The 25,188-nt window shown below is 52.2% G+C and overlaps 1 protein-coding gene across 2 annotated transcripts; it reads left to right on the forward strand.

The window, feature by feature from the left end:
• Positions 1 to 1,435: 1,435 nt before the first annotated feature.
• SLC41A1 (solute carrier family 41 member 1) lies at positions 1,436 to 23,273 on the forward strand. 2 transcript variants are annotated; one of them, XM_024751051.1, is made up of 11 exons: positions 1,436 to 1,821; positions 3,501 to 4,522; positions 12,172 to 12,279; positions 13,432 to 13,503; positions 14,148 to 14,292; positions 14,431 to 14,577; positions 15,192 to 15,339; positions 16,186 to 16,265; positions 16,780 to 16,914; positions 17,220 to 17,368; positions 20,693 to 23,273. In XM_024751051.1, exons 2-11 carry the CDS (start codon positions 4,148 to 4,150, stop codon positions 20,876 to 20,878), a joined length of 1,545 nt encoding a protein of 514 aa, XP_024606819.1. In that variant the 5' UTR covers positions 1,436 to 1,821; positions 3,501 to 4,147; the 3' UTR covers positions 20,879 to 23,273. The 2 variants fall into 2 exon arrangements, with proteins under 2 accessions (XP_024606819.1, XP_024606820.1); XM_024751052.1 differs by lacking the exon at positions 1,436 to 1,821 and adding an exon at positions 1,995 to 2,060.
• The last annotated feature ends 1,915 nt before the right edge of the window (positions 23,274 to 25,188 follow it).

Genomic DNA, 25,188 nt, shown 5'->3' on the forward strand with positions numbered 1-25,188 from the left:
ACTGAAAAGTCTCCAGATACATCAACCTTAATTCCCCACCCATCCCTACACCACCTATTGAAAAACTGATCCTTTGGAAGAAACCCAATGTTTCCTAGTCTAGCAGTTACTTCTGTCTCCAGGCGGAGAGACTCAGTGTTTGTAGCCAAAATTAGAACCCCAGTTTTGACACTGACATTTTCTCTACTAGGTGCTGTGAGACTTCAGGCCCTTGATGCAAATTCCCAGCAGCTAAACTGGAATAATCCTGAGGACTAGAGTGGGAGGTGAGGAGCTAGGTTGTACACGTTTGCCATCCTTGCCCAAGGGAATCACCTGCCCCTGTTGCTGTGTGTGCTGGGGGGGTGCGTGTACTTCGGAAAGAGGAAGGCGCAGCCAAAAGCTTCATACCCAGCACTGTGTTCTCTCCCCAGGCACTCCTCTACTCCAAAACCCATCCAGGGGTCTAGGGTCATGCTCGAATGCACCCCTTAGCCACTTTCCGGGAGGAAAATGACAGGAAGGAACCACTGGTCACAGGTTCCACTGACAAGAGGGGAAAACCTGGGGGTGGCGGTTCCTTTATGGGGGAGGCGGTTCCTTTATGGGGGAGGTCACACCCCCTGCACAAAAACATCCCCAAAAGAACCTGTACTGAAATTGCGTTAGAGAGGTAAAGATACCCCAGGGAGGAAGTGGCAAACGGCGAAATGGGAACACCCCTCTTTGATCCCATAAGGTGCGTCAGGGAAAGTTGGACTTCGTTTAGGCAGGGACGGAGACATCTCTTCCCATGCTGCCACCAGGATCAGTGGATCAGAGGAAGCCAGGCTGCCCCCCCCCCCCCCCCCCCCCCCCCACCGCCCCTTTCAAGGCTGGGACTTTATTAAGGCCGGTTCTATCAGGCTGAGCCACGCGCTTGGGGGAATGCGGATTCTGGCGGAAGCGCGAGGAGACTAGCCAGCAGGAGAGGAGCTGTGTCCGAGAACAAGGTAGGGACGGTTCTCTCCGGGAACCAAGCGCGGGGTTAAGAGCACGGGGATGGCTGCTTGAGGCCCGGAGGTCAGAGATGGCTGGCTTCACGGGGAGGTTTCCCAGTCTCCCCGGCTCAAGGAAACATTCAAGATGCAGGGATAGACGTGCACAGGCGCACACGGCTTTAAAGAGCGAGGAAAGGTCCCAGCGCGGCGGGGCGGGCCCGAGGGAGGTGGCAAGGCGCCTGGAGCGGGAACCTCAGGCAGCCGGCGGATGGGCGCTGGGACCCGCGAGCCAGCCCCTGGCTCCGGTCACTCCTCGCACTGCGTTTTGCTGGCGCCCCGCCTCCGCGGCTCGAAGCGAAGGAAAGGGGCCAGGCCGAGTCTGAGCCCGCCCCCTCCCCCGCCCCCTATTGGCTGCTGCAGTTGTCCATCCAGAATCTATTTTTGATGGGGGGGGTGCCACCCAGTCTGCCCCAGATCACGTTTGCCCCTAGCAGCCAACCAGTCGGGCCCAAGTCCCCGGGCAAGAAGCGATTGGGGGCGAGTGAGCTCGGCCCCACGGTCCCCCGTCCGGGTCCCCCAGCCCCCGCCCGGGAGCAAGGCGGTATATCCTGCACTCCCTCCCTGACCACCTCCCCTTCGTGGAAGCGGAGCGGCGGCCTCGCAGTAACGCAGAGGCGAAATGTAGCGAGCCGGGTGTCGCGGCTGGACGCTCGCCTTGGCTGGGGGTGTGGGGGGCACGCCGGAGGCCGAGGAGGACTGCCGAGGAGGAGTGATGAGAAGAGGGGGATCCCTGCACCCCCCAAGACCACGGGTCCCTGCTGCCACACGCCAGGCGCCCCCCTTCCTTCCCAGCGAGGGGCAGGTCAGTCCTGTTGGGTCTAGAGGGTGGGTGGCGAGGGCGGGAGACCTGGAGCGCAGCGCATTTGCAGAGTCTGAATCGGGGAAAGGCGGGAGGGCCACCCAGATACCTCTCCCTCCCGGGGTTTGGGGATACTAAGACGGTCTTTTTTGTCCCCTCCTCAGGGCATCCTGGGTCACTTTTGCTTCTTTCATCCCATGGCCTTAGGCCCATCTGAAGTCTTCGTTACTGGAAGGAGTGGGGTGAGGGACTGGCTTCTCTTCCTTCGAGCCCCCCTTTCAGGTTAGGTGACCTGCCAGGAAGACGGGAGGAGGAGGGAGGGTCAAGTTTTAGCGGACTCAGAAACTTTTCTGGCAAGGGGCAGTGGACTCTCTTGCTCAGAGGTTTCCTCCTGGATCTCTAGTGAGGGTTTTTGAAAGAACCACAGGACAGTGTTTCAGGAGACTGGAAAAGGGAGTCCTGGTGACGTGAGTGACTAGAAAGAGAAAACAGTTCCCATGGGCCAGTTACTGGAGTTTGATCCACCCTTTCCCAAACAGGAGTTGACTAATTGTGTGTGTTTGGAATACTTAAGGACCTATTCATCTTTCCTAGGGAAATTCTCTTTAAATTTATTTTTTACTTGGAGAGCTATTCTGGTGAGCTGGAATAGGGTGGGATCAAGGCCTGGGGATTCCTTTAGGCAAGAAAAGTGGGGCCATTACAGCTAGAGAGACATGCATTTGGGAGCAAGTGCATTTTGGCTTATGCTGCTTTGCTTTTCATTTTGCTTTGTTTTATTTACTTATTTATTTGGAGGGTGCTTTTGTTTTTTGTTTTTTGAGAATTACATTATATCCAACTCTCAATAACCCTGGGGAACAGGGTGAACCTAGAGAACTGAAATGTGTGCATAATAACCAGTAGTTTTACCGTCTTTCCCTTCAAACTGAGATAACACCTTTGTCCTATCTGACAAGCTCACAAGGCCAAGAGCAGGGGGAGAGAAGTAGGAACAGAGGCCTGGATCCAAGTCAGTGTCTGAGCTTTCTGTAACACTGTTGACTCTCAAGGGCAGGAGTGGGTAGGCCTCTGGCTCTTGGCCTTGGTCTGGCAGCCTTGCCCCATTGCCCAGGAAGTCCTCCCAGTTGTTGTTTTTTTTTCCTCAGGGGCTGGGGCTGTTAGGGGTCGGGGGACCTTCACTCAGTGATCAAATTCTCCCTGCTTATTTGCCCTGTGTGGCTATAAACAATCACTTTCAACAGCAGGGTGGCTACAGGGAGCTTGTGACTGAATTTGTAACTGACCCCACTGGGAGACCACACCTTAATAATCTTGGGTTCTTAATGGGCATTCAAGAAGGGATCTCCCCCAGGACATCCCTTCCCATCCCCGGTCACTGAGAAGGCAATGCCAGGGTCTCCTGCGTAGCATCTCCCTAATCCCAGGCTGGCCACATCTCATTGCTGTTGACCACCGTGGTGGTCCCTGTGAGGCAGTGGGTTGCCTGTTGGGAACATGGCAGGCATAGTGCCCTCTGGGCATCTAGATGTCACAGGGCAGGAATGGGTGATTTAATGAAAAAAAGGAAGGCAAATAGCAAACTCTTTATGCCTGCCTTGTGGGAGGATTCTCCCAGTAGGAGCTGTCCTTTGCTGTATCGTAACATTCTCTTTTTCTTGTCTTCTTTCTTCATACATAAGGTGTTCCATACAGATTCTTGTGACTTTAAGGACCAGGGATTTGGGAAGGCGCAAGGTCTTCCCAGGAAGGAAGGACATCCCTGGAAAAAAGGAGAGAGACAGCAGACAGTGCCCTGGGACCAGCAGAGCCCGAGGAGCTGTGGGAAGCTGAAGGAGCCCAACCAGAGGCGGGGGAAGGAGCCACAGCCCCAGGCCGAGGCTGCCTTCTGAAAGATCTCAACTCAAGCTACTTTAATGAAAGAAGGGCTACCTCAGAGGGCACCCCAGACTTAGCTGGGCTCTTCTACTCTGGATGGCCCTTGCTCTGAGAAGCCTGCACTGAGAACCAAAGAAGTTGAGAGGCCAGAGAAGCTTCCCCCAAGCACAGCGCTGGCCAGCTGGGTCAGGCTTCTGCACCCCTAGTGGCCGGCTGCAGTCTGGTGAGGAGTTTCTTGCTCCCCTCCAGCTCGTGGCTTCAGTGCTTGATGGGGCTGCCTGTTGGTGGATCAGTTTTTGCAGCACCTGATAGGAGCGGAGAGCCGTGGGAAGAGGTCCCACGGCGACCAAGCCTGGGTTCACCCCAAGACTAAGTTCTTTCCAGAGTTAGAAAGGGAGAGAAAGCAAACAAAGAGAGAAGAGTTCCCCCCTTCTCCTCCTCCCTTCCCGTCATGTCCTCTAAGCCGGAGCCGAAGGACGTCCACCAGCTGAACGGGACTGGCCCTACTGCCTCACCCTGCCCTTCAGATGGCCCCGGGCGAGAGCCCTTGGCCGGGACCTCAGAGTTCCTGGGGCCTGATGGGGCTGGGGTAGAGGTGGTGGTGATTGAGTCTCGCGCCAACGCCAAGGGGGTTCGGGAGGAGGATGCCCTGCTGGAGAACGGGAGCCAGAGCAATGAAAGTGACGACGTCAGCACAGACCGTGGCCCCGCACCACCCTCCCCGCTCAAGGAGACCTCCTTTTCCATCGGGCTGCAAGTGCTGTTTCCCTTCCTTCTGGCAGGCTTTGGGACTGTGGCTGCCGGCATGGTGCTGGACATCGTACAGGTAGGACCTGGGGAGGGCAGCTCTTGACCCTGAGCCCGGAGCCACCTTTTCCTCCTGGGAAACTGTCTCTTGGAGCTTTTCTTCCACCTCCCTGTCAGAAGCAGCTGCTGTTTCCTGGAGTACTTTTCCCTTTGGATCATGTCCTTGGCTTCTTCTTCGTCTAGTTACTTTCTACAGAAGCCTTGAGGAAGCTCAGTAGTCCCAGGGAGGTGGTCAGGGCAGTATTGCTTAACAGAAGCAGAATTGGTTCCAGAGCTCAGGCTTGGAAGAGGAGAGATGGAATAGGGTTGTTACCTGCCATCCCTCCTGGGCATTTCTGCTGAGCCCAGCTCAGCAGGAGACATTTAGATAGGTCTCCTCTTTATACTTTCTTTTCCCTTTACTTTGGGGTTTCAAGGATACCCACAGGAGAAAGCTCAGTTTCAAGTCTCCCCTTCATCTCCCTGCTGGGCAGGAATTTGTCCAGCTGCCAAGAGGGTCTCAAATTAAGTGGGAAGGTTCTTAAAGGCATTTTGTGTTGCTTGTCTGCCTGTAACCTTGGCAGGATCTTGCTGGGGATCGGGGGTGGGCACATGCTGTCTGATACATGATTTGCGGGGGTGGGGGGCGGTGTTGGTGTGATGAGACATAGAAGTGCTAATTGTGTGACATATATGGGGACAAAATATAATCTCTCATGGAATCTCTCAGGAAGACATGGAGTTCAGCATCCCCTCCCCTTTTCCCATCCAACCCTACCAACGATGCATGTGGTAATACAAAGACTCCTGCTGGCAAGTCTCACCAGGCCCTTGTCCCAGGAAACAGCGTGGTTGGTTCTAGGTGGTTCTTTCAATGGTGTCTACCTGGACCACTTTGGCTTGAGTCCTTGGGAGAACACTGCAGCTTTGGTTGCTAATGAGGATGACATTTATGTCATTCCTGCTCTCTCCCCTAACCTGTTATCTGGGGGATTGTTCCTCATGTCAGAAGCTAGGAAGGCGGGCTTTGGATTCCTCCCCCTGGTAGCTGCTCCCTCTAGGGCAGCGAGTGGAGGTAATGGGAGGAGGAGAAATGAGACCAGGGTAGCAGTTCTCCACCTCTTCCATCCCTTTCCTGTGGCCTTGGTTTTCATTCTAAGAGTTTTCCAGTTCTGGTTTGGTGCCTCCAAAGGGTATAGAACCAGGATCTGGTGGTGACCTGGAAAGGGGTTGTTTTCTTTTCTGGATAGTAAGAACGGTAGTGGGGAGCATCTGTTGGCCTCTTCTGTGGGCCCATGAGGTAGGAACCATAACCATCTCCATTGTGTAGATAGGGAACCTGTGGCTCAGAGGGATTAGGTAACTTGTCCCTGGTCATCTGACTCAGAACCTATGCCATTAACCTCTATGGCCTTTACCGTGGCTGTGGTTCGCCAGTTGGTTAAAGACTCTGGGAGGGGTCTGCTCTCTTTGTCTTTCCCCGAAGAACAGCGTAGACTGGAATCGGGAACAGCTGGAGTTACATTCTAAAATGAGCAAAGCACAAAAGTTCTTAGAGGGCCCCTCCCTCCCCCCATCTCACACACTGAAAAGACTTCTGACCCTTGCCCACCTCCACCCCTCACCCATGGTCCTGAGACATTGAGAAACCCAGGTAGGGAATCTTTGGAGCCTGACCAGTGTGCCCACAGAGGGCCAACATTCGCCCTCAGTGTGGCACCTAGGCCCACCCCAAAGCTAAGGTCCAGTTGGTATGGATGACAATGGCTGGTTTGTTCTTATCCCCGTCCCCCCAGCCTCCTGCCACAGCTGGTCTGGAGCAGGCCCTGCAGATGGCTGCAGTTATATCATGGCAGGGGTGGGAGCAGAAAGATCAGGGACCACAGGGAGATTCTTATTCCATATCTAAGGGGGCAAAAGCGGTGTCTGACAATCTCGGATTCGGGAAAAGCAGGACAATTTCTAAGGATTCACACCGCATTCCCCCTTCACAAGCTAAGATGACCTTCAGTGGGACAGAATCTGGGGCCCTAAGAGGCTGGGGCCATCAGGAGGAGCTGGCCGTAGAGTGTCCCCAGTGTCTCAGAGCAGCTGAGCAGAAGGCCATGTTGGTACAGATGTCTCCTTGGTCCAGGGCACCCCCCTTTTTTCCCCACTGCTGCAGAAGCCCCAGTCTCTTCCCCAGGCCCATTTCTCTCTCCTCTTATCTGCCCTCCTCACCACTCAGCCTGTAGAACCAGCCTCTGCAGTGAGATAAGGGGCTGGCGTACTGGCCAAAAGTAGGAAAGGTTTAAGTGGACTGCAGTCTGCTGCAACTTCCCCACCGTGGCTGAAAGTTCCCATAGCATTTGGGAAGGAAAGCAGGACTGGGCCCAGTGTTGGAATTGAAGGGGGTTGGGATCTAGGAGCCTCCATGCTGCAGATGCCCTGCCCCACCTCCTGGTTTGGTCCTAGGCGGCTGCAGAGCATCTCACTCCCCTCTTCTGTCAGCCTTTTGAGGGATGGGGGTGGCAGGAGGTGGTGTGCCAACCTTCACTGGAATACCCAGCTGTGTTAAAACAGGTGAGACTCCCAGCTCCTTATCCTGACTCACTCCTCACTTGCTGAGGATCCCAAGGAAAGGAGACACCCCCTCCCCGAAATACCTCCTCCTCTCACTTTTCTTCCCTGCTGTGTATACAGAAGAGTCTACAAAGATGAAAGTGGATGGCAAGCATGGGCTTAGGGAAGTGGAGTGGGAAAGAAGCGTTCCTCTCATGGCTGGCCTGCCCCCGTGGCTGCTGGCATTCCTGGCTAGGACACTCAGGTTCCACATGTCCACCCATTTTATCACACTTTGTACAGCCCTCTGTACCCGGGTGCTGCCCTGAGGCCCTTCTCCTTGGACACCTAGAGGATGTCTGCAGGTGGCGGGGGAACGCCTCAGGTGAAGGTTGGGTTTACTCTAATCTGAGCTTGACTTATTCCTCACCCTGAAAGGTAACTCCAGCCCACCTTCCCAGGTTCTCCCACAGCCTGGTTCTCAGAGCTGCTAGGGATCTTAGTCTTCTTCATGTCCTTGACTTCAGCTTTTCCAAGCTGTGACTTTCTTCCCTGCTGCTGTCTCCCTGGAGGGGAAGGCTCAGGGCAGAACACTCAGAGGCAGGCAGGGGTCTGTCTTTGAGGCCAGAAGAGGTGAGGGATGGAAGAGGCAAGATGGAAGTATCAGGATGAAGTAGCAGCAGGGCCACTGAGGTGTGAGACTTAGGGTGATTGTTCTGAATTGGGATTATTTCTAAGTGTGAAGGGAACTGTCTCATCCCTGAGCCCCAAAATATCAGGGCCCAGTGAGCCCTCACTCCCCTGTATCCATGGACAGAGAAGGAAAGGGAAGAAGAGCTGCATTTCTGAGAAGCAGTGTCGATGTGTTCTGTCCCCACTTCCCGCCAAGTGCTTCCTGGAACGTGCCCTTTTCCATCCCCAGCAGAGCAGGAAGGTGTGGGTGAAGGCTTGGCTGACCGGTTTGACCTCCGGGGCAGGCACTTCCAGCCAGGATGAACAGGGTGGGCCTGAATTAGGCCAAAGGAGGAAGGAGAGACACTGTCGGGCCCCTACCCATTCTACCCACTCCTCACCTCAGGGCAGCCTGCTTCCTGGGCTCTCTCAGAGCCGTGTGTGTGTGTGTGTGTGTGTGTGTGTGTGTGTGTGTGTGTACATACATGTCAGAGGCTCCCCTGCCTGAGCTGTGTCTTTGAGAGGCTTTGGTGGGTGAAGAAAGTATGTGTGTAGGCATTGGCTACTTTGACCCGAGTGCCAGCTCAGGGCGTTGCTGGGTAGGGGCACAGGGGGTGTGAGGTTCTGGGCTGTATCCTGGCTGGCCGGGAAGACTTCTGCATAGGGCTGTCATTGCAGCCGCTGGTTCTCCTTTCCTGTCTGTCCCGAATCTTATCGCTGCTAAAACCCTATCCCTTCTAGGTCCTTGTGTAGTTGAAGGAGAGGGTGCCTGTGAGCTGGGAGATGCAGGGATTTGGGAGTATTTATAGAGGCAGCTGGAGGGGCTTAGCTGAGCTTCATACATTTTTTTTCTTAATCGTAAAGACAAACAATATACCTTACAAACAATTCAGAAAATATTGCTGGCATACACTTGGAGTATTTCTTTCCGTGCTCCTTCACTCTGCCAATAAGTACATATATTTTACATTCGCCTACCTGGAGATCAAAGCTTTTCACAGAGCCTGTGGCTTGGAAGCTGGGAGGGGTAGGTGTTATGCAGTGAGGAGGGGATACGAGGCTGGGCTCTTGAGCGGAGCTTCCAAACCACCCTTATAGGTCAGCCACCCTTATGAGGGGCGGGGAGGGGAGCAGAGAGAATTCTTCGTCTCTGGAGCTGCGTGTCCAGTTGAGGTGAGGGAGGAGGAGGTAGAGCTGAGCACGGCCTTGCCTGCTGGGAGCTGGCGCCCCAGAGCTATGTGCTGGCCTTGTCCAAGAACAACAGTCCCCGAGTTCCTCCAGCGTAGACGGGGCTCACTGGGGCTGCCTTCTCTTTGGGGGCCCAGGGATGAAAAGGGATTTGCATCCCTCCTGGCTCTTCCTGTGGGTGCCTGAAAGCTCAGCAACTGTGGCTGGGGGACAGGCGGTTTCTTTCCCATCCTTAGTTTTCAGAAAGAAGAGCCTTCCCTAAAAAAGTCCTGCGCCTTCCACCAGTGAGGAGCTAGGCCAGGAGCTCAGGTACAGATACGCTCCAGCCCTAGCGAGATGAGCCCTTCCCCTGGGTCCTGATAGGGACTCCCCCTGCCATCAACACCCCACACACACCCACAAAAAGAACTCTAACAGGAAAAGAGAGGTCCTTGCCTTTATAGGACTCCCCAGTGTCCAGCCTCCCCTGGACTCTAATCCTGGCCTTAGCCCCCTCTGATTTCCGTGCTCCTCTTTTTTTTTTAACTGTGGTAACAAACACATAAAATTTATCATCTTAACCATTTTTAATGTATAGTTCAGTGCTGTGAAGTATGTTCACATTGTTGTAAAACAGATCTCCAGAACTTTTTTATCTTGCAAAACTGAAACTCTACACCCATTAAACAAACATGAACTTCCTTTTTCCCCCTCCTCCTAGCCCCTGGTAACGACCATGCTGCTTCTATTTCTAGGAATTTGAATACTTTAGATGCCTCATATAAGTGGAATCATATAATATTTGTCTTTTTGTGACTGGCTTATTTCACTTAATATAATGCCCTTTTTTTTTTTTTTTGCTGTTCGCGGGCCTCTCACTGTTGTGGCCTCTCCCGTCGCGGAGCGCAGGCTCCGGACGCGCAGGCTCAGCGGCCATGGCTCACGGGCCCAGCCGCTCCGCGGCACGTGGGATCTTCCAGGACCGGGGCACCCCTGCATCGGCAGGCGGACTCTCAACCACTGCGCCACCAGGGAAGCCCAATATAACGTCCTTAAGAAGCTCTAGGCACATGGGCTTCAGTAGTTGAGGCTCGCGGGCTCTAGAGGACAGGCTCAGTAGTTGTGACGCACAGGCTTAGTTGCCACTGGGCATGTGGGATCTTCCCAGACCAGGGATCGAACCCGTGTCCCCTGCATTGGCAGGCAGACTCTCAACCGCTGGGCCACCAGGGAGTCCCTCTCCTTAATTTTTTAAGGAACTGCCATATTGTTTTCCATAGTGGTTGTACAATTTTACATTCCATCGACAGTGCACAAAGTGTTCCAGTTTCTCCACATCCTCACCAACACTTGTTATTTTCTATTTTGTTTTGTGTTTTAATCGTTGCCATCCTAATGAGTATGAGGTGATATCTCATTGTGCGTTTGATTTGCAGCCTTGCTCATCATTAACTATAGAGTTGTCAGTGCTGGAATTGCCTTTAGGGACCATCTGATCTGGTCCCTGAAGTGTACCTTTTATAGTCAAGAGCTCAAGGCCCTTATAACTTGTCGAAGGTACCCCTGCTGGTCTCTGTGGGAGGATGTTGGGGACACAGCATGAGGCCTATCCTTGTGGTCTCTTGTGGGAGACCCACGACTCTCAGTCCAGTGCCTTTGCTCATTAGAGCACTTTGCCTCCTGACCTTGATGCTCTGATCAGCCTGCATACCTCTGTCTGGCCTCCTGACCCCTCCCCTCTCCAAACCTGAAGGCTTTCCATGCTTAAAACAGTTAAAGGCACGGGGAAAGGAATCCACATTGCCCTGGGGCAACCCAGTCCCAGCCTTTTTTGCAAGTCTTCAGTTTCAACTGCAACTAAAGTAGCTTTCAAATAACCAATCCTGGCTCCTACATTTTTCCTACTTAGCACTAAGGAGTGCAGTGCTCTCTGAACCTCAGTTTCCTCATTTACAATGTGGGATAATAATAGCTCCTACCTCACTGGGTTGTTGATAGGCTATAATGAGAAAATGCACATAGAGCCTTAGGCTGGCACGTGGTGCAGACTTAAAAGATGTTAGCTGAAGAAATAGGTAGGAGAGCCAGGCCTGATGGTCTCAGGGCTGGAATCCCTGTCTCCTGACTCCCAGTCCAGTGCTCTTCCTTGCAGGGGTACACACTTACCTTTCCTGACTGAGAGATTGGGGCAGGTCTGTAGGGTGAGAGAATGCAGAGGAGGAATGAAAAACCTCTTGCAGACCAACACTCTGAGGTTTGGGGGCCACGGTGTTAATTCAGAGCCTGTTCTAAAGGAGAGCTGCTGTGGCTGAGGCACAAAGCCCTTGGAGATAGATAGAAACCAAACAAACTCTCTAATCTCCTCAACCCCAGCCCCATGGAGTCCAGTGCTCAACAGCTGAGACAACACCGCTCAAGGCTGAGGCCACAGAGAAACCAGACTGAAGACAATTGGAAGGGGGATCGCAAAGGAGTTCTGGGGTATAAGCCAGCCCGGGGTGACTCAGCTGTGTGGGTCCCTGCCGTCTTCTCCCCCAGCTCCACAAAGCAGGCAGAAGAAGCAGAGACGGGCTAGGGCCTCCTGACTGGAAGGGACCCTCCACGTCTCCCCTGTTCTGGGTGGCAGGAGGGGGGGCTTTGTTGTTTGGAGTACCACGGACTTGGTTTGCTTCCAGGGTTCCTGGAGGAAAGGCGTCTGACGTGCTCACTCCCTGCTGATTCCATTTTCTCCTCAAGCCCCTGCTCCCAGACTATCCAGTTGTAACCGAACAAGGGCTCCTGTACCCACAGCACAGAAAGCCAAACTCTGACAGCAGGTTCGCAGCAAAGTAAGGGCTTACTGCAGGGCACCAAGCAAGGGAGTGGGAGACAAGCCTCAGATCCACTCCCACTTGGTCTCTGAGTGAGGGGGATTTAAAGGGGAAGAACAAAGAAGCTGGGGTTAATCATCGTCTTGTGACATTTCTTAATTGTAGTTTTGGGACTCAGAGTTTAAGAGTCTATGGTCTGGTGGTCCATGACCCAAGGGTCTGTTAGCTCATTTTGCCCTAGAGAAACAGCCTGAGTGTGTACGTTAATGATGTTATGATTGACCTCAGAAATCTTAGTCATCTGACTCTGGCTGATTGGTGTTCAGTTAGCACAGGATTGAGGTCAGAAGGGACAAGAAAGGGATTAAAGTTTTGGATAAAGACATTAATCATAACCTTGGAACAGGAACTCACTTTTAGGAGGACTCAGTTTCACGTTCAACCTCGATGCCAGCCCTTTGGGGCCCTGAAATGCCTGGGTTCTGTTTTCGCCTTGCAGCACTGGGAAGTCTTCCAGAAAGTGACAGAGGTCTTCATCCTGGTGCCTGCACTGCTGGGGCTTAAGGGGAACCTGGAAATGACCCTGGCATCAAGGCTTTCCACCGCAGTGAGTGTCCTGGCTGGGAGGAATGGGACACACAGAGGACTCGGGGGCAGCACAGAGCCTGACTAGGAGATCACCACAGGCCTTTCTCAACTGTCCAGGTCTGCAGTGTGGGTCTGGGGTGGAAAGGAGTAGGGAGACCCCAGGCCGGTTGTCCTGCCCCTGGGCAGGAGCTCCCTGCCCAGAGTGGTTCCCAGGCTCGGTTTCTGGATGTCCCAGCCATCCTTGGCCTCCTGCCCCACCCCCTGCTTCGCAACCCGCCTCGTGACTGTTTGTGCAGCTTTGACAGGCAAGCATCATGCTGGTGCCTCCACCTGCACAGATGGGGGCCTCCTCTGATCTCCAGCCCTACTCTGCAGCTGGGCAGGAGCAGAGCCAGGCCTTCCCAGCCCCCCTCCAACCCCATTCCCTTTCCCCCATGGCAGGCTGCTCTTCTGTAAGGGAATAGATGAGGAGGGGCTGCTCATCACTCCCACCTCCCCAGACTCTTAGATCGGCCGTCATGGTTCGGAGACTGAACCGGATACAGGCCCCATGGGGTGGGAGGCAGGAAGCAGTACAACTCAGGAGGCCACGGGAGCCAAGTGACAGGGGTGTCCCTGCACGGCCATGAGCCTGGAGAAGGCAGCAGAGAGAAGTGGCAGCCAGCCTAGCCCTCCCCAACTTGCCCTCCTGGCCTATTCCCATGCCGCCTCACTCCTTCCCAAACACTCTCGTGGCCTCCGTCCTGCACCAGCAGCTGACCTTTCTCCCCTAAGATGGCAAGCTGGCTTCAGAGCCAGGGAAGGATCAGGCCATTTTAACCCATGCGGGAATGAGCTGCCCAGGTGAGCAGGGCAGAGCATGGAATCGGCCTCTGCTCAGTGGCCGTCCTGAGAGGAGGGGAGAAGAGGAGGCGGCCTTGGGAGCCCCCTTCCCAACCCCAGCCAGAGGCAGGAGCTCAAGGCTCTTTTGCTCCTTGCCTCTCACCCCAGTCCCTCGACCCTGCTTCACTTTCCCTGGGGGGTCACGTCCTGGTCCCAGAGTCTTAGGTCACATGCACTGCCTGCTGATCCAGGCAAGGTCCTAACGGATGGAGCTGCAGGCCTTTTCCAGCCTGCAGGGAGCTCCAGCTCTGGACAAGGGAGCTCCAGACCCTTGTCCTCCCTCTCCCAGGCCAACATCGGGCACATGGACACACCCAAGGAGCTCTGGCGGTTGATCACTGGGAATATGGCCCTCATCCAGGTAAGAGAGCAGGGACCAGAGACGGCGGGGCTAAGCTTCCTCCCTGGTCAGGAATTTGAAAGGCTTAAGTCAGCCCCGGCCGACTCCTGAGTAAAGCTCCAGCATCCTGCTGAACTGGCTTCTCCCGAAGGGACTCCAGGAGGTAACCAGGTTTCCCAGGAAAACAGCCAAGATGGGAGGGACCCCAGTATCTCCACTGTCAGTTCTTGGCTTCCGGTGGTGCAGAGGGCTTGTGTCCCCACAGATCAGACTCAGGAGGAGACTCGGGAGTGCTGCAGGTCCTTGACTGCTGTTGTCCCATCTCCCCATGAGGCCACACAGGTTCTGAACTGGGAGTCTTCCCCGTTGAGTCCCAGGCCTTGTGTCTGGACCGAAGTCTCAGGCTCTATTGAACCTCCCCCAATCCCCAGAGGAACACTCATTCAGCCAGTAACATGTCCTGGGTTCCTGCAGGGTGCACTACCCAGTACTTGTGTCTGGTGTGAAACTAAATAAATAAAGACATCATTCCAGCCTGGGAGGACTGGACAGGCCAGCCCCGCCTGCCTCCTGGGGCTGCTGAGGGCAGGAAGAGGTCTGGCTAAGTGCTCAGTGACCTCAGCTAAGACACGCTCTGCTCTCCGAGTTACCACTCCCCTCCTCAGGTGCAGGCCACGGTGGTGGGCTTCCTGGCGTCCATCGCAGCCGTTGTCTTTGGCTGGATCCCTGACGGCCACTTCAGTATCCCACATGCCTTCCTGCTCTGTGCCAGCAGCGTGGCCACGGCCTTCATTGCCTCCCTGGTACTGGGTAAGGAAGGGAAGGGAGGGGCAGGGGTGTAGGAAGGGCTGCCCCAGGGGTGTCAACTAAACCTCCAGTCTCTCTTTTTGTTGGTTGATACCCCATTATCTCTTCTTACCCTGCCTGGCCCCTCTCCTTCCTCCCCAGGCATGATCATGATTGGAGTCATCATTGGCTCTCGCAAGATTGGAATCAACCCAGACAATGTGGCCACGCCCATTGCTGCCAGCCTGGGAGACCTCATCACCTTGGCACTGCTCTCAGGCATCAGCTGGGGACTCTACCTGGAGCAGGGTGAGGCTGAGGCAATCAAGGGTGTGACCAGGGTGGACTCCTGGGTGGGATTGGGAGAGATGGTAGTGGGCTTGCACATGTGTAAGGATTTCTTCTATGTTCTTAACTATTTGGTTGGAGCACAGTTTGTAATAACTCCCTGCCTTAGAGAGGTGAGGCTAAGTACTTATCTCACATTCATGCAGGCAGCAGGCGCAGGGGTGAGAGTATTTGAGAAATATGCTTGGTGCTGTATATTCTCACTTATCTTGGAGGGGTAAGGGGGAAAGGGCAAAGGAAAGGAACTAGAGGCTGGAATCTGCTTGCAAAATGAAGAAGAAGAGGGGAGATAGGGATTTCTGGGGAATCTAAGCAAGAAACCTAGGATCTGGTCTGTGCCCCTAATAAGTTCAATGTCTGAGGAGGTTTCACCTTGGTTTCCTTATCGACAAATGGAAAAGGCTGGCCCCATCCACCTCCCGGGTTTACAGTGAGCATCAAATGAGGTAATACATTTACTGGCATTTAGTGTGGTGTTACTGTTGATCAGTTGGGGCATTTGCAGGCTGAGCCAGGGGGAGGCTGGGAGCAGGGAGCCGCAGTGCTCACCTCCCTCCCATCTCTGCCTCTCTCAGATGTCTGGCAATATATCTACCCCCTGGTGTGTGCCTTCTTCGTGGCCCTGCTGCCTGTCTGGGTGGTGCTGGCTCGACGGAGCCCAGCCACAAGGGAGGTGTTGTACTCAGGCTGGGAGCCTGTCATCATTGCCATGGCCATCAGCAGGTAGGCTCGGGCTCTTGATGCCCACCCTCCCCCTCCCCCCTCCCTTCCACAGACTCACTTTTAAGCCCCAGAAAGAGGAAGTGCGGCACAGACCCTAGAAATGCCTTCAACACTGGATCAGTCACATGTCCTTCCGGTGCAAGTGACAGAAGCCATCTGAAATGGGTTTCATTAGAAAGCAGAACACACTGGCTTAGAGAACTAAAGAGGCACAGCTGGATTCAGGGACATAAATGATATCATTAGGGCCCCAGTATTCTCCATGTCTCAGCTCTGCTTTTCTCTGTGTTGGCCTGCAGCTTCAGGTTTGCACTTCCTTATGCTTACTGATTCCAGCAGGGATTCTTTCTCTCAACGATTCTGCAGGGTCCCATTATAGAATGTCATTGGCTGTCATCCAGTCATGTGGCTATCCCCGAACCAATCACTGTGGCCTTAGGGATGTGCCGCTCTGATTGGATGGGCCTGGGGCCTCACCATCATTGGAGCAGTGTCACTCGAACCACAGTGACTGAGTTTGAGAGAGGTGGTTCCCTGAGGAAAAGCCCAGCACTGTTACCAGAAGGGGAAATCATACTGAGCAGGCAGAACAGCAGGCCGCTCCTCTAGCCAACTTGGGAGGTGGGTAAAGGAGACAGCTGCCTGCCCCAGCTTGCTCCGGGTGCTGCGCCAGTGTGTATGTCAGGAGCATCAGCTGGTCTGGCAAGGGGAGGCGAGGACTGGAAGGACAAGGGACTCCTGGGAGCCACCTTGCTGCCCACATCCAGATGGACCTGTACCTCTCATCCCGAGGTCCGGAACAGAAGCCTTCAGTGGTCTTTGTGTCTTGTCTTTGTGTCTGTGTAGTGTGGGAGGCCTCATCTTGGACAAGACTGTCTCAGACCCCAACTTTGCAGGGATGGCTGTCTTCACACCTGTGATTAATGGTGAGGTATTGGCGTTAGCTGCCTAGGGGAAAGAAGAGGGCGGGATCAGAGGATTTAGGGGGCTTTGTATCAGTCAGGCTTCTAGCAGGCAAGAGAGTCCAGCTCAGATAGTTCACGACTTGAACTGCTACTTGAAACTGTTACTGGAACCAGCGCATGAGCATTGCGTGCCTGGGTCCACGCTAGAGCTTTGGAGAGGGGCTGAGCCAGGCAGGGCCTTGTCCCCTCGGCTGTGTCTGACCGCAGGTGTACACTCTGCATTGATGGAGAAGGCAGGCTCCCTGAGTCTGCAGATCCACCTGTGTCCCTTCCTGCACTTTCAGCCGTGTTAGGAGTACGTGGGACTGCCACCTTTCCATAGCATGGGGGATGGGAGGAGCCTGGAAGACTCCCTGGAAGGAAGGGTGTCTTTGTCTTCCTTCTTAGTGTCTCACTCTTTTCCTGGGGTCTGGTGAATGGGTCGTGCCCTCCCCACTCCGCACCCCCACGTCTCAGGTCTTATGTGTCTCCGCAGGTGTTGGGGGCAATCTGGTGGCTGTGCAGGCCAGCCGCATCTCCACCTTCCTCCACATGAACGGAATGCCAGGGGAGAACTCTGGGCAAGCCCCTCGCCGCTGCCCCAGCCCTTGTACCACCTTCTTCAGTCCCGGTAATGCCAGAGTCCCCACCTCCTAGGTTCACTCCATCACTTCAGAAACAGCTGGGGCCTGCATATGTAGGTTCTCCTTCTCTGTTGGGCTGTATGTACCAGCTGTTCTGGAGGGCAGAGCCCAGGCAGGAAGGCTGTCCTTTCCTGGGTCACCCTGGGGGCTGGGGACCATGGGATGGAGACATAGAGATAGTCAGCTGTCTGCTGCCCTGGAGTGTAGCGTGGTACCTCCTGACTTGGAAAGGCCTCTTGGAGCCCGTTCTCCTCCTCCCCTCCTCCTCACACCATCTCTCCCCTGGTTCCAGATGTGAATTCTCGCTCGGCCCGGGTCCTCTTTCTCCTCGTGGTCCCAGGACATCTGGTGTTCCTCTACACCATCAGCTGTATGCAGGGCGGGCACACCACTCTTACACTCATCTTCATCGTCTTCTACATGACAGCTGCACTGCTCCAGGTACGGACCGGCAGGGGCACGGGGGCGGGGGCCAGGGCTGCCCTGCATGGATGGGAGGGGAGGTCCAGGCTTGGCCCAGAAAGAGTCTTCCAACTCTTTCTCTGTGACTGTGTGGCCGGTAAACACTGGACAGGGGCTCAGGAGAACAGGCTGTAGTTCCAGCAAAGTCACTAACATGCTGTGTGACTTTTGCTCAGTCATTTTACGTCTCTGAGGCTCAGTGATACATTTGTAAATTGAGAGGAGTGGACCAGAGGTGGTGGACTTCAGGCAGGTGCCACCCCCTCTAGCCTGGCCACACAGCTCCATGTGGTTCTGTTCAGACGCTGGGGTTCCTTGGGAGATTTCATTTGAATAAAGGGTTTCACAGCTTGAAAACGTGTCAAAACCACTGCACTAGATAATCTGTTGGATCCCATCCAACCTTGCCATTCTGTAATACTAGGATGCTTTCTCCCTGGCTTTTTATTACCTTTTTTTCAACTTTTTGTTCTGAAATAATTATATATTCTCAAGAAGTTGCCCCCCAAAATGCAGAGAGATCCCATGTACCGATCACCCAGTTCCCTGCAGTGGTAACATCTTGCATAATTATAGCACAACATCAAAACCAGGAAACCAGTGTTGGTACAATGCAGAACGCTATTCAGATTGCACCAGTTTTAACATGCACTCGTGTGTGTGTGTGTGTGTGTGTGTGTGTGTGTGTGTGTGGTTCTATGCAATTCTATCACGTGTACATTCATGCAACCACCACCACAGTCGAGATACAGAACAGTTCCATCACCACAAGCCTCCCTTATGCAACCCCCTTATAACCAAACTCACCCTTAGTATCACATTTTCAATTTCTACAGATTTGCTTTTTGAATAGGTAATAACAGTCACATAGTTCAAAAAATTTGTAAGGTTCATAGTGAAACCTCAGTGAAAAGTCTTTTCTCTGCTTTTTCCAGCCATCCAGTTCTGTTCCTCACAGGTCATTGGTGTTATCTGTTTCTTTTTTTTTTTTTTGAAGTATAGTTGATTTACAGTGTTGTGTTAGTTTCTGGTGTACAGCAAAGTGACTCAGTTTTATATATACATATACATATATATATACACACATATATATATAAAAGAATGAATATATATATAAGAATATATATATATAAGAATATATATATTCTTTTCCATTATGGTTTATTACAAGATGCTGAATATAGTTTCCTATGCTATACAGTAGGACCTTGTTGTTTATATCTGTTTCTTATGTATCCTTCAAGTTTATTCTATATTTATGCAAGCAAACATACATATTTTTCTTATTTTCCTCCTTTTTTTTAAATGCACATGTAGCACACTATAGTGCTGTCCACACCCTGCTTTTTTCACTTAACAATTTATCTTAGAGATCATTCCACACCCATATGTGAAGAACAGAACACCCTGATTTTTATGGCTGCATTCTCTCCTGTTGCATAGACGTGCCATAGTTTCATTTAACCAGTCCCCTATTGATAAGCCCTTATCCATAACTCCAACCCCTCATCCCCAACTTTAGAAATGTTGTGTGTTAAGACATCCTAGCAAGGGCTGGGCCAACCACATGCAGTTTCCCCGCGGCAGTTACCCAAGTTGCCACGTCCCATTGTGAGTTGGGGTGAAGCACACTCGGTGGGAAAAGGGAAGGTGTGTGTACCGAGGGTCTGTGGCTGGAGGGTAGCCCTTGGCCACGTCGGGAAGGATGGGCCCTGCTTCATTCCCCATTGTGAACACGCTGGGGGACACTCTCACCTCTACTGTCTTCTCTAGCCTGTGCAGGGCCGGAGCATGGCACTTGATCCCCTCTAAAGGTTCTTCCTGATCCCCTCACTGCCCCCTCCCAGCCATATGTCCCAGGGCCTGCTCGGGAGGCTGGAATGTGGGGACAGCTGCCGCCATTCCCTTCGTGGGACACGTCCCGAAGTCCTTCTGGCCACGCTCTTTATTTGGGATGCTTCTGCAGCTGCTGGCCAGGGTGTGAAGTTATGGGGGGCTGGCCCTCACCCAGGGCTGGGGCCAGGGCCACAGGAGTCCAAAGCAGCCGTGTGTGGGGCCAGGTGGAACGTGAAGGTGCTAGAACTGTAACCTCTGGCTTCCTTGGAGAGAAGACAGGAGAGCAACCAGGTTTGCCTAAAAATAGGTATCACTTCTGGCTTCTGGATCCCCCAGTGGCCCTGGTTCCGGCATCTGAGCCCCTCAGGGCAGAATTTGCATACCACAGTATTTACAAAGTACAGTCAGGAGTAAAACCTCCCAAATGACTGTGTTGGAGCTTTACCGTTAGAAACCGTTTCATTCTCACGCAGATGCAGTCATTTGGGGATCCCCAAATGTCAGGAATCATGCAGACTATATCAAAGATGCAGGCCAGCCCACTCCACCAGAATATTTTAGACTGAGTTCATCACCAGCTTAAAAGTGCGTGTGAATCTTGTTAAAATGCAGATTCCGATTTAGGAGATCCAGCGTGAGGCCTGAGATGCTGCATTTTTCAGAAGCTCCCAGCTGTTGTTGATGCTACCGTTCCTGGGCCCACTAGCAAGGTTCTAATCTAGATCATTCTTAATTTTCTGTAGTAATGGAAGAAAAGCAAGGGCACAGATAAATCAAAGCAGCAGATAATCCAAAACGTCTTTTGAATTGGTATGCACTGTCTGCTTTGTATTTAGCCGACTCATTCTTAATTCTGTTTTGCTAGGACTAATGTTAAAATAAACTTGCATTCTCTGAGCCCACAACAGCAGAATGGGAAGGGTCAGGAGGAAGGCAGCTTGGGATAATCAACTGTTACTCAGACAGCTGTGCTGGCAGCAGCCTCAAACGCCGTCCTTATTCCACTCTGCTCTGAGGACAAATCCCTGTATGAAAGGCAAACTCCAACCCCCAGCCCCCTGCTGGGCTCCCAAAGAGGCCAACATGGCAAGAATTGGAGTGACCTGAGGATAGGATGACCCAGAATTAGAGGCAAGAGGGCTGAATTCCTGCAACCAGTGGGATGTCAATTAGGAAGCCTCTTGTTTAGTAAATTTGGGAGCAGAATGTAATGCTGATGTGGGAAACTCCACAGAGTAGGGGCCTCTTCCTTCCCAAAGAACTCGAATTACTCCTGTCATCTGTTCAAGGTGGTCACTGTGGGGTGAAGGAACATAGAGGGGTTGCTGGGGCAGAGAGACGAGCTGTCCCAGCTTAAGGACTGTGGATAGTCAAGCCTTGTGATGCAATGAATGGGTTGATGGCATGGCCTCTGTCTCCCCCTGGAGAGAGGGGATGGCTGCAGGCTGGGCCCTTCTGTTTCTCCAGGTGCTGATTCTCCTGTACATCGCAGACTGGATGGTGCACTGGATGTGGGGCCGGGGCCTGGACCCGGACAACTTCTCCATCCCGTACTTGACAGCCCTGGGGGACCTGCTTGGCACTGGGCTCCTAGCACTCAGCTTCCATGTCCTCTGGCTCATTGGGGACCGAGACACGGATGTCGGGGACTAAGCCTGGTCACTCGGCCTTCTCTCCACCTCTCTGCACTTTCTGTGTGAAATTTTTTTTTGGTTTCTCTTCCCCCACCCCACCCCACCCCACTCGACACTCCCAACTCTTTCTAGGACTTCACTTTGATACCGAATTCTCATTATTTTCAATGGGAATTTTTATACATTGAGCCAAGTTTGTAGAGCAAGAATTCAGGCAGGACAGATGGACTGAGATGAATAGTACAAGTAGATTTTTGAGACAATCACCAAGTGCAATTTCATGGTGGGTGCCTCCAGGTGAAGTGGATTGGGGCAGGGGTTTCCATCTGGGATCTGGGGACATTTGGTTTAGCTTTAGCAAACTCAGCCTCTGTGAGTGGGCTCTGGTTTGGGGGGTTTGTCTTTGTTTTCTTTTTTTCTTTTCGGTTGAACAGAGGGATAAATGTCACTCTCCCTTCCCCTCCCACACACACATACTTTTTCTAGAAATGGACCAACTTCAAAGCACTAAGCAGGAGACAGCTGCTCCTGGCCCCAAATAATCCTAGCCCTATTCTCTACCCTGCTCTCAAAAAGAATGAGGTGAACTCCTTAAATTGTGTACATGCTCCTTACCCAATTGCCTGATAAATACCACCAGCCCCCTCCCTTTGATCTTCTTTCCAATTGATTGTCTCATTCAGGAAGATATGAGCAGTGGCCTGGTCTCCCTGTTGACCCATGTCTACCCATAGTTTGCCAAGATCTACATCCTCCCTGGGCCCAGAGAACTGATTATCTCTGTTCAACCTTTATCTCTAAATGCTTCTAATCACGACCTTTACCAGAGCTTGCCGGGTTGGGTTCCAAGATTAGGGACGGAGGATGGGTATGTGAAAAATGGTTGGGAGGTTGAGGGCAACCAGGGGTATTTCACTGCTGCTGTTCTCCTGAAGACATAATCACGTGGTCACCTTAGACCCTGTCACTTCCTGAAATCGCTCATTCTTTCATGCCATGGAGGTCAGTTTTCCTCTCTCTTGGCTTCTGCCCACATTCATCATTCATTCACTCATTCATTCATTCAGCAAATACACAGCCTCCCCAAGAGCAGCTCTTCTGCAGGCACGGTCTGAAACATTTGTTGAGCACTGTCTGTTGAGTGCCTACTACGTGTCAGGTCCTGTTTGCACAGGCACTGACTAGCCAGCAGTAAGGGAAACACAGTTCTAACCTCGCCTCGTTCCTAGATATAAAGGCCATGTGCCCTTTTCAATCCGGCAGAGTTTCCTCGCTGTATTTCCATCTTTGTCACCGAGCCAGCTTCCGCCTCTAGATTCCACTCCTGGATCCCACTTGTGCACAACACTGGCCACGGCTAGAGCCCCTAGCCCCATTGCTCAGCCACTGCTGATTTCCCTAAACCCCGCTTCCTCACCCTCCCTTCCCCCCATCTCCTCACCAGCCACGCAAAAGAGGATTCAGAACTAGAAGGCTGGATATCAACCAACTGCTTCCACTTTTCTCTGCCCAGCGCAAGACTGGGAGAACACTGGAGTCTCTGCACCTTCCCCACACGTTACCGTGAACAGATCAGGATTCTGTTGTCCACACTCACATGTACAAATCTGGGCGTTTGGATGCAGGTTTTTTTCCAGCCTGTCTATCCACAGCTTTCCCTTAAGCCCTCCGCTCTGTAGCCTAAAGGGCCCCTCTCCAGGGGAAGGCTAGGCAGTGACCCTGACTTTTACCACTACCATGCCTTATCCCAGGAACTTGCCCTTTACTTCCAGACACTTTCCTCTCCCTCCATTTCCACCCAGGCCACCTTCCAGAGCCTAGAACTTTAGAATTGGAATCATAGAGGTTATCTAGCTGGGGTTGTGTCCAGCAGAGTTTATTAACACCAGCCTGGCCTTGTTTCTGCTCTTCCTCAGGCCTTCTTTCGTCTTGTCTTCCACCTCCAAACCCATTTGCACACAGACTCTTATACAGGCACCAAAACCAACTCTTCCGCCCCTGAGGCCGTGCCCCTCTGGTGTGCAGTCACCCCTGCCCCAGTCACTCACCGCTTCCTCATCTCTGGAGTTCAGCCAGGCTGCCCTGGGGGATTCTGGAGTGTCCTTTGCCACAAAAGCAAGAAGGTAGGCGTGCCCCAACCCCTGAGTGTGTGAGCAGAGGGAGGACTGCGGGGTGAGAGGGAAAGAAAATGGACTTCATGACTTTCGTGGAAGATCCATTTCTTTTCCCCCGATTGCACAAACTGCATGGACTTGTGGCCTGGCTGTGAGGAGCAACATTGGTTTACGCTTCTATCCTTAAAAAGTTACAGAACTGTGTCCTATGACAATTATTTATAGTGACTATAACTGAATTGACAAATGTCAACGTAACTGATAAATTATATTTGGTAAAATAAAGAGGACGTTTATTTAGGTGGCTGGTAGTTCCTGTGTGTCTCATCAAAAAGCAGCTTCCACTGTTGCTTTGGGCCCCCTCTGTAGTCCCACCCCCTCCTCGCACAGAAGTGGAAAGGGGCCAGAGTGCGACAAGAAATATTTCTTAAATACAGAGATGCGTGATAGAAAACATCAGCCATTTATTGAGAAGCAATCAGTGCTGCTCTGGGACATATTCCAGAAGCCTTACTCTGTCCTTGCTCTCCACACACTGACTCAGCCTCGGTTGGGGTATTGTGCAAAGGGTGCAAGCACCTATGGGTTAAGATTCCTTCCTGCCAGAGGTTTATAATCTGCTTGGGTCAAATAATAATAGCCATTCTTTGCTGAGCCCTTGCACATGCTTTCACTGTGCTCAACCCTGTAAACTCTTAGCAATTTACAATTGACTGCAAAGGGTTTGGAGTCAGGCGTGAATTCAAATCCCAGATCGTCTGCGTTGATCTGTGTGACCTTGAGCAGACCATTTACCCTCTGAGCTTCAGTTTCCTCATCTGTACTAATACGTATTTCCTAGGGTTGTTGAGCAACTTCAGTAAGATAATTGACATAAAGGACTAGACACTGTGCTTGGCATACACTAAACCCCAACATACTAGTCAACTCTGAAGTGAGGGGGAGGTGGGCCAATGACTAGGCAATGTCAATACTATGACCATAGGGGTAACCCGAGGGTTGCTGGGGAGCAGGCAGACGGAAAGGACACCTAACCAAGTCTTGAGGGGCAGGGAAGTCTTAGAGGAAGCCAACAAGAATAGGAGCAGCATGTAGGAGGAGAGAACCGTCCTGGAGAGGAAACAGTAAGCTAAGCAGAGAAGTGAGCCTGGTGCTTTGGGGAACTACAAATGGTTCGCATGACTGGGGGTGGTTTGCAGGGCAGGGGGTGATAACACAACCCTCTGAGACACGCACACGTTTGTGACGAAGCAGCTTTTCTGAGATGGCAGATAGGGAAGGGCAGAGTCACGGTGCAGTCCCACCCAGATCTGTCTGACTCCAAAGCCTCTGCTGGGAACCACTGCCCGAGCAGGACACGCTCCCCCAAGGATCCTTGACAATGGTATAAAGCAGACAGTGCTGAGCATTGCCCAGCTTGGTGATCAGCCCTTTTTTCTGAGATATAATTGACAAAGTTGTAATATATTTAAAGTATATAATGTGATTTAATATACGAGTACATTGTGAAAGGATTCCCCCATTGAGTTAAGTAACACATCTATCACGTCACATAATTACCCTTTTTTTTCTAGTGAAAACATTTACGAAATCAGCCTTTTATAACGGGCCTGGACTCTGGGACTAACTCTTCAAAGCAATAATATGTTAGTAAGGCCATTAAGGGTTAGTAGAAAGAGGATAATTGCTTGTTAATTATTATTTGTATAATATTTAATATATAGTATATTATACTCTGTGATATACTTTTAAATAATAGCCTCATTTACAACTGCAATATTATCTCTCAAAACTTTGCAAAAAAGATATTATCACCATTTTACAGGTGAGAAACTGAGGCCCAGAGAGGTTAAGTGTCTTGCCCAAGGTCATAGATTCACACCCAGGATTCTCTCAGCCCGGTGCCTTCCCACCATGCCTGGAGCCAGATGAAAGAGGTGTCCAAGGTGTCCCTGTGTAGAGAACATTAAAACGTACTGAAATGGTCAAAAATATGGTGCCTGTTATCTGTTTTGCCCTTGAGACACCTTGTATTGCTGTAAAATGATAATTGTCTACAGAAATAGACAATATCTTCCAGTGGACATTTAAAAACAAGCCTCCCAGGCGCCAGCCTATCCCTGATGATATTTTTGCAACATAATTACAGGCAACACCACCAACCCTGAGATCAGTCAGCTGACAGTCTCCTGAAATCCCGCTGTCTCCGGCTAAA

The sequence above is a fragment of the Neophocaena asiaeorientalis genome, unplaced genomic scaffold, assembly GCF_003031525.2.
Source record: "Neophocaena asiaeorientalis asiaeorientalis breed wild unplaced genomic scaffold, Neophocaena_asiaeorientalis_V1.1 scaffold67, whole genome shotgun sequence".
Taxonomy (NCBI): domain Eukaryota; kingdom Metazoa; phylum Chordata; class Mammalia; order Artiodactyla; family Phocoenidae; genus Neophocaena; species Neophocaena asiaeorientalis.

Coding starts and splice junctions, on each gene's coding strand:
- SLC41A1 (XM_024751051.1), top strand. CDS start 4,148: ATGTCCTCTAAGCCGGAGCCGAAGGACGTCCACCAGCTGAACGGGACT. Junction 4,523..12,171: donor TGGTGCTGGACATCGTACAG/GTAGGACCTGGG, acceptor TTCGCCTTGCAG/CACTGGGAAGTCTTCCAGAA. Junction 14,293..14,430: donor CATTGCCTCCCTGGTACTGG/GTAAGGAAGGGA, acceptor CTTCCTCCCCAG/GCATGATCATGATTGGAGTC.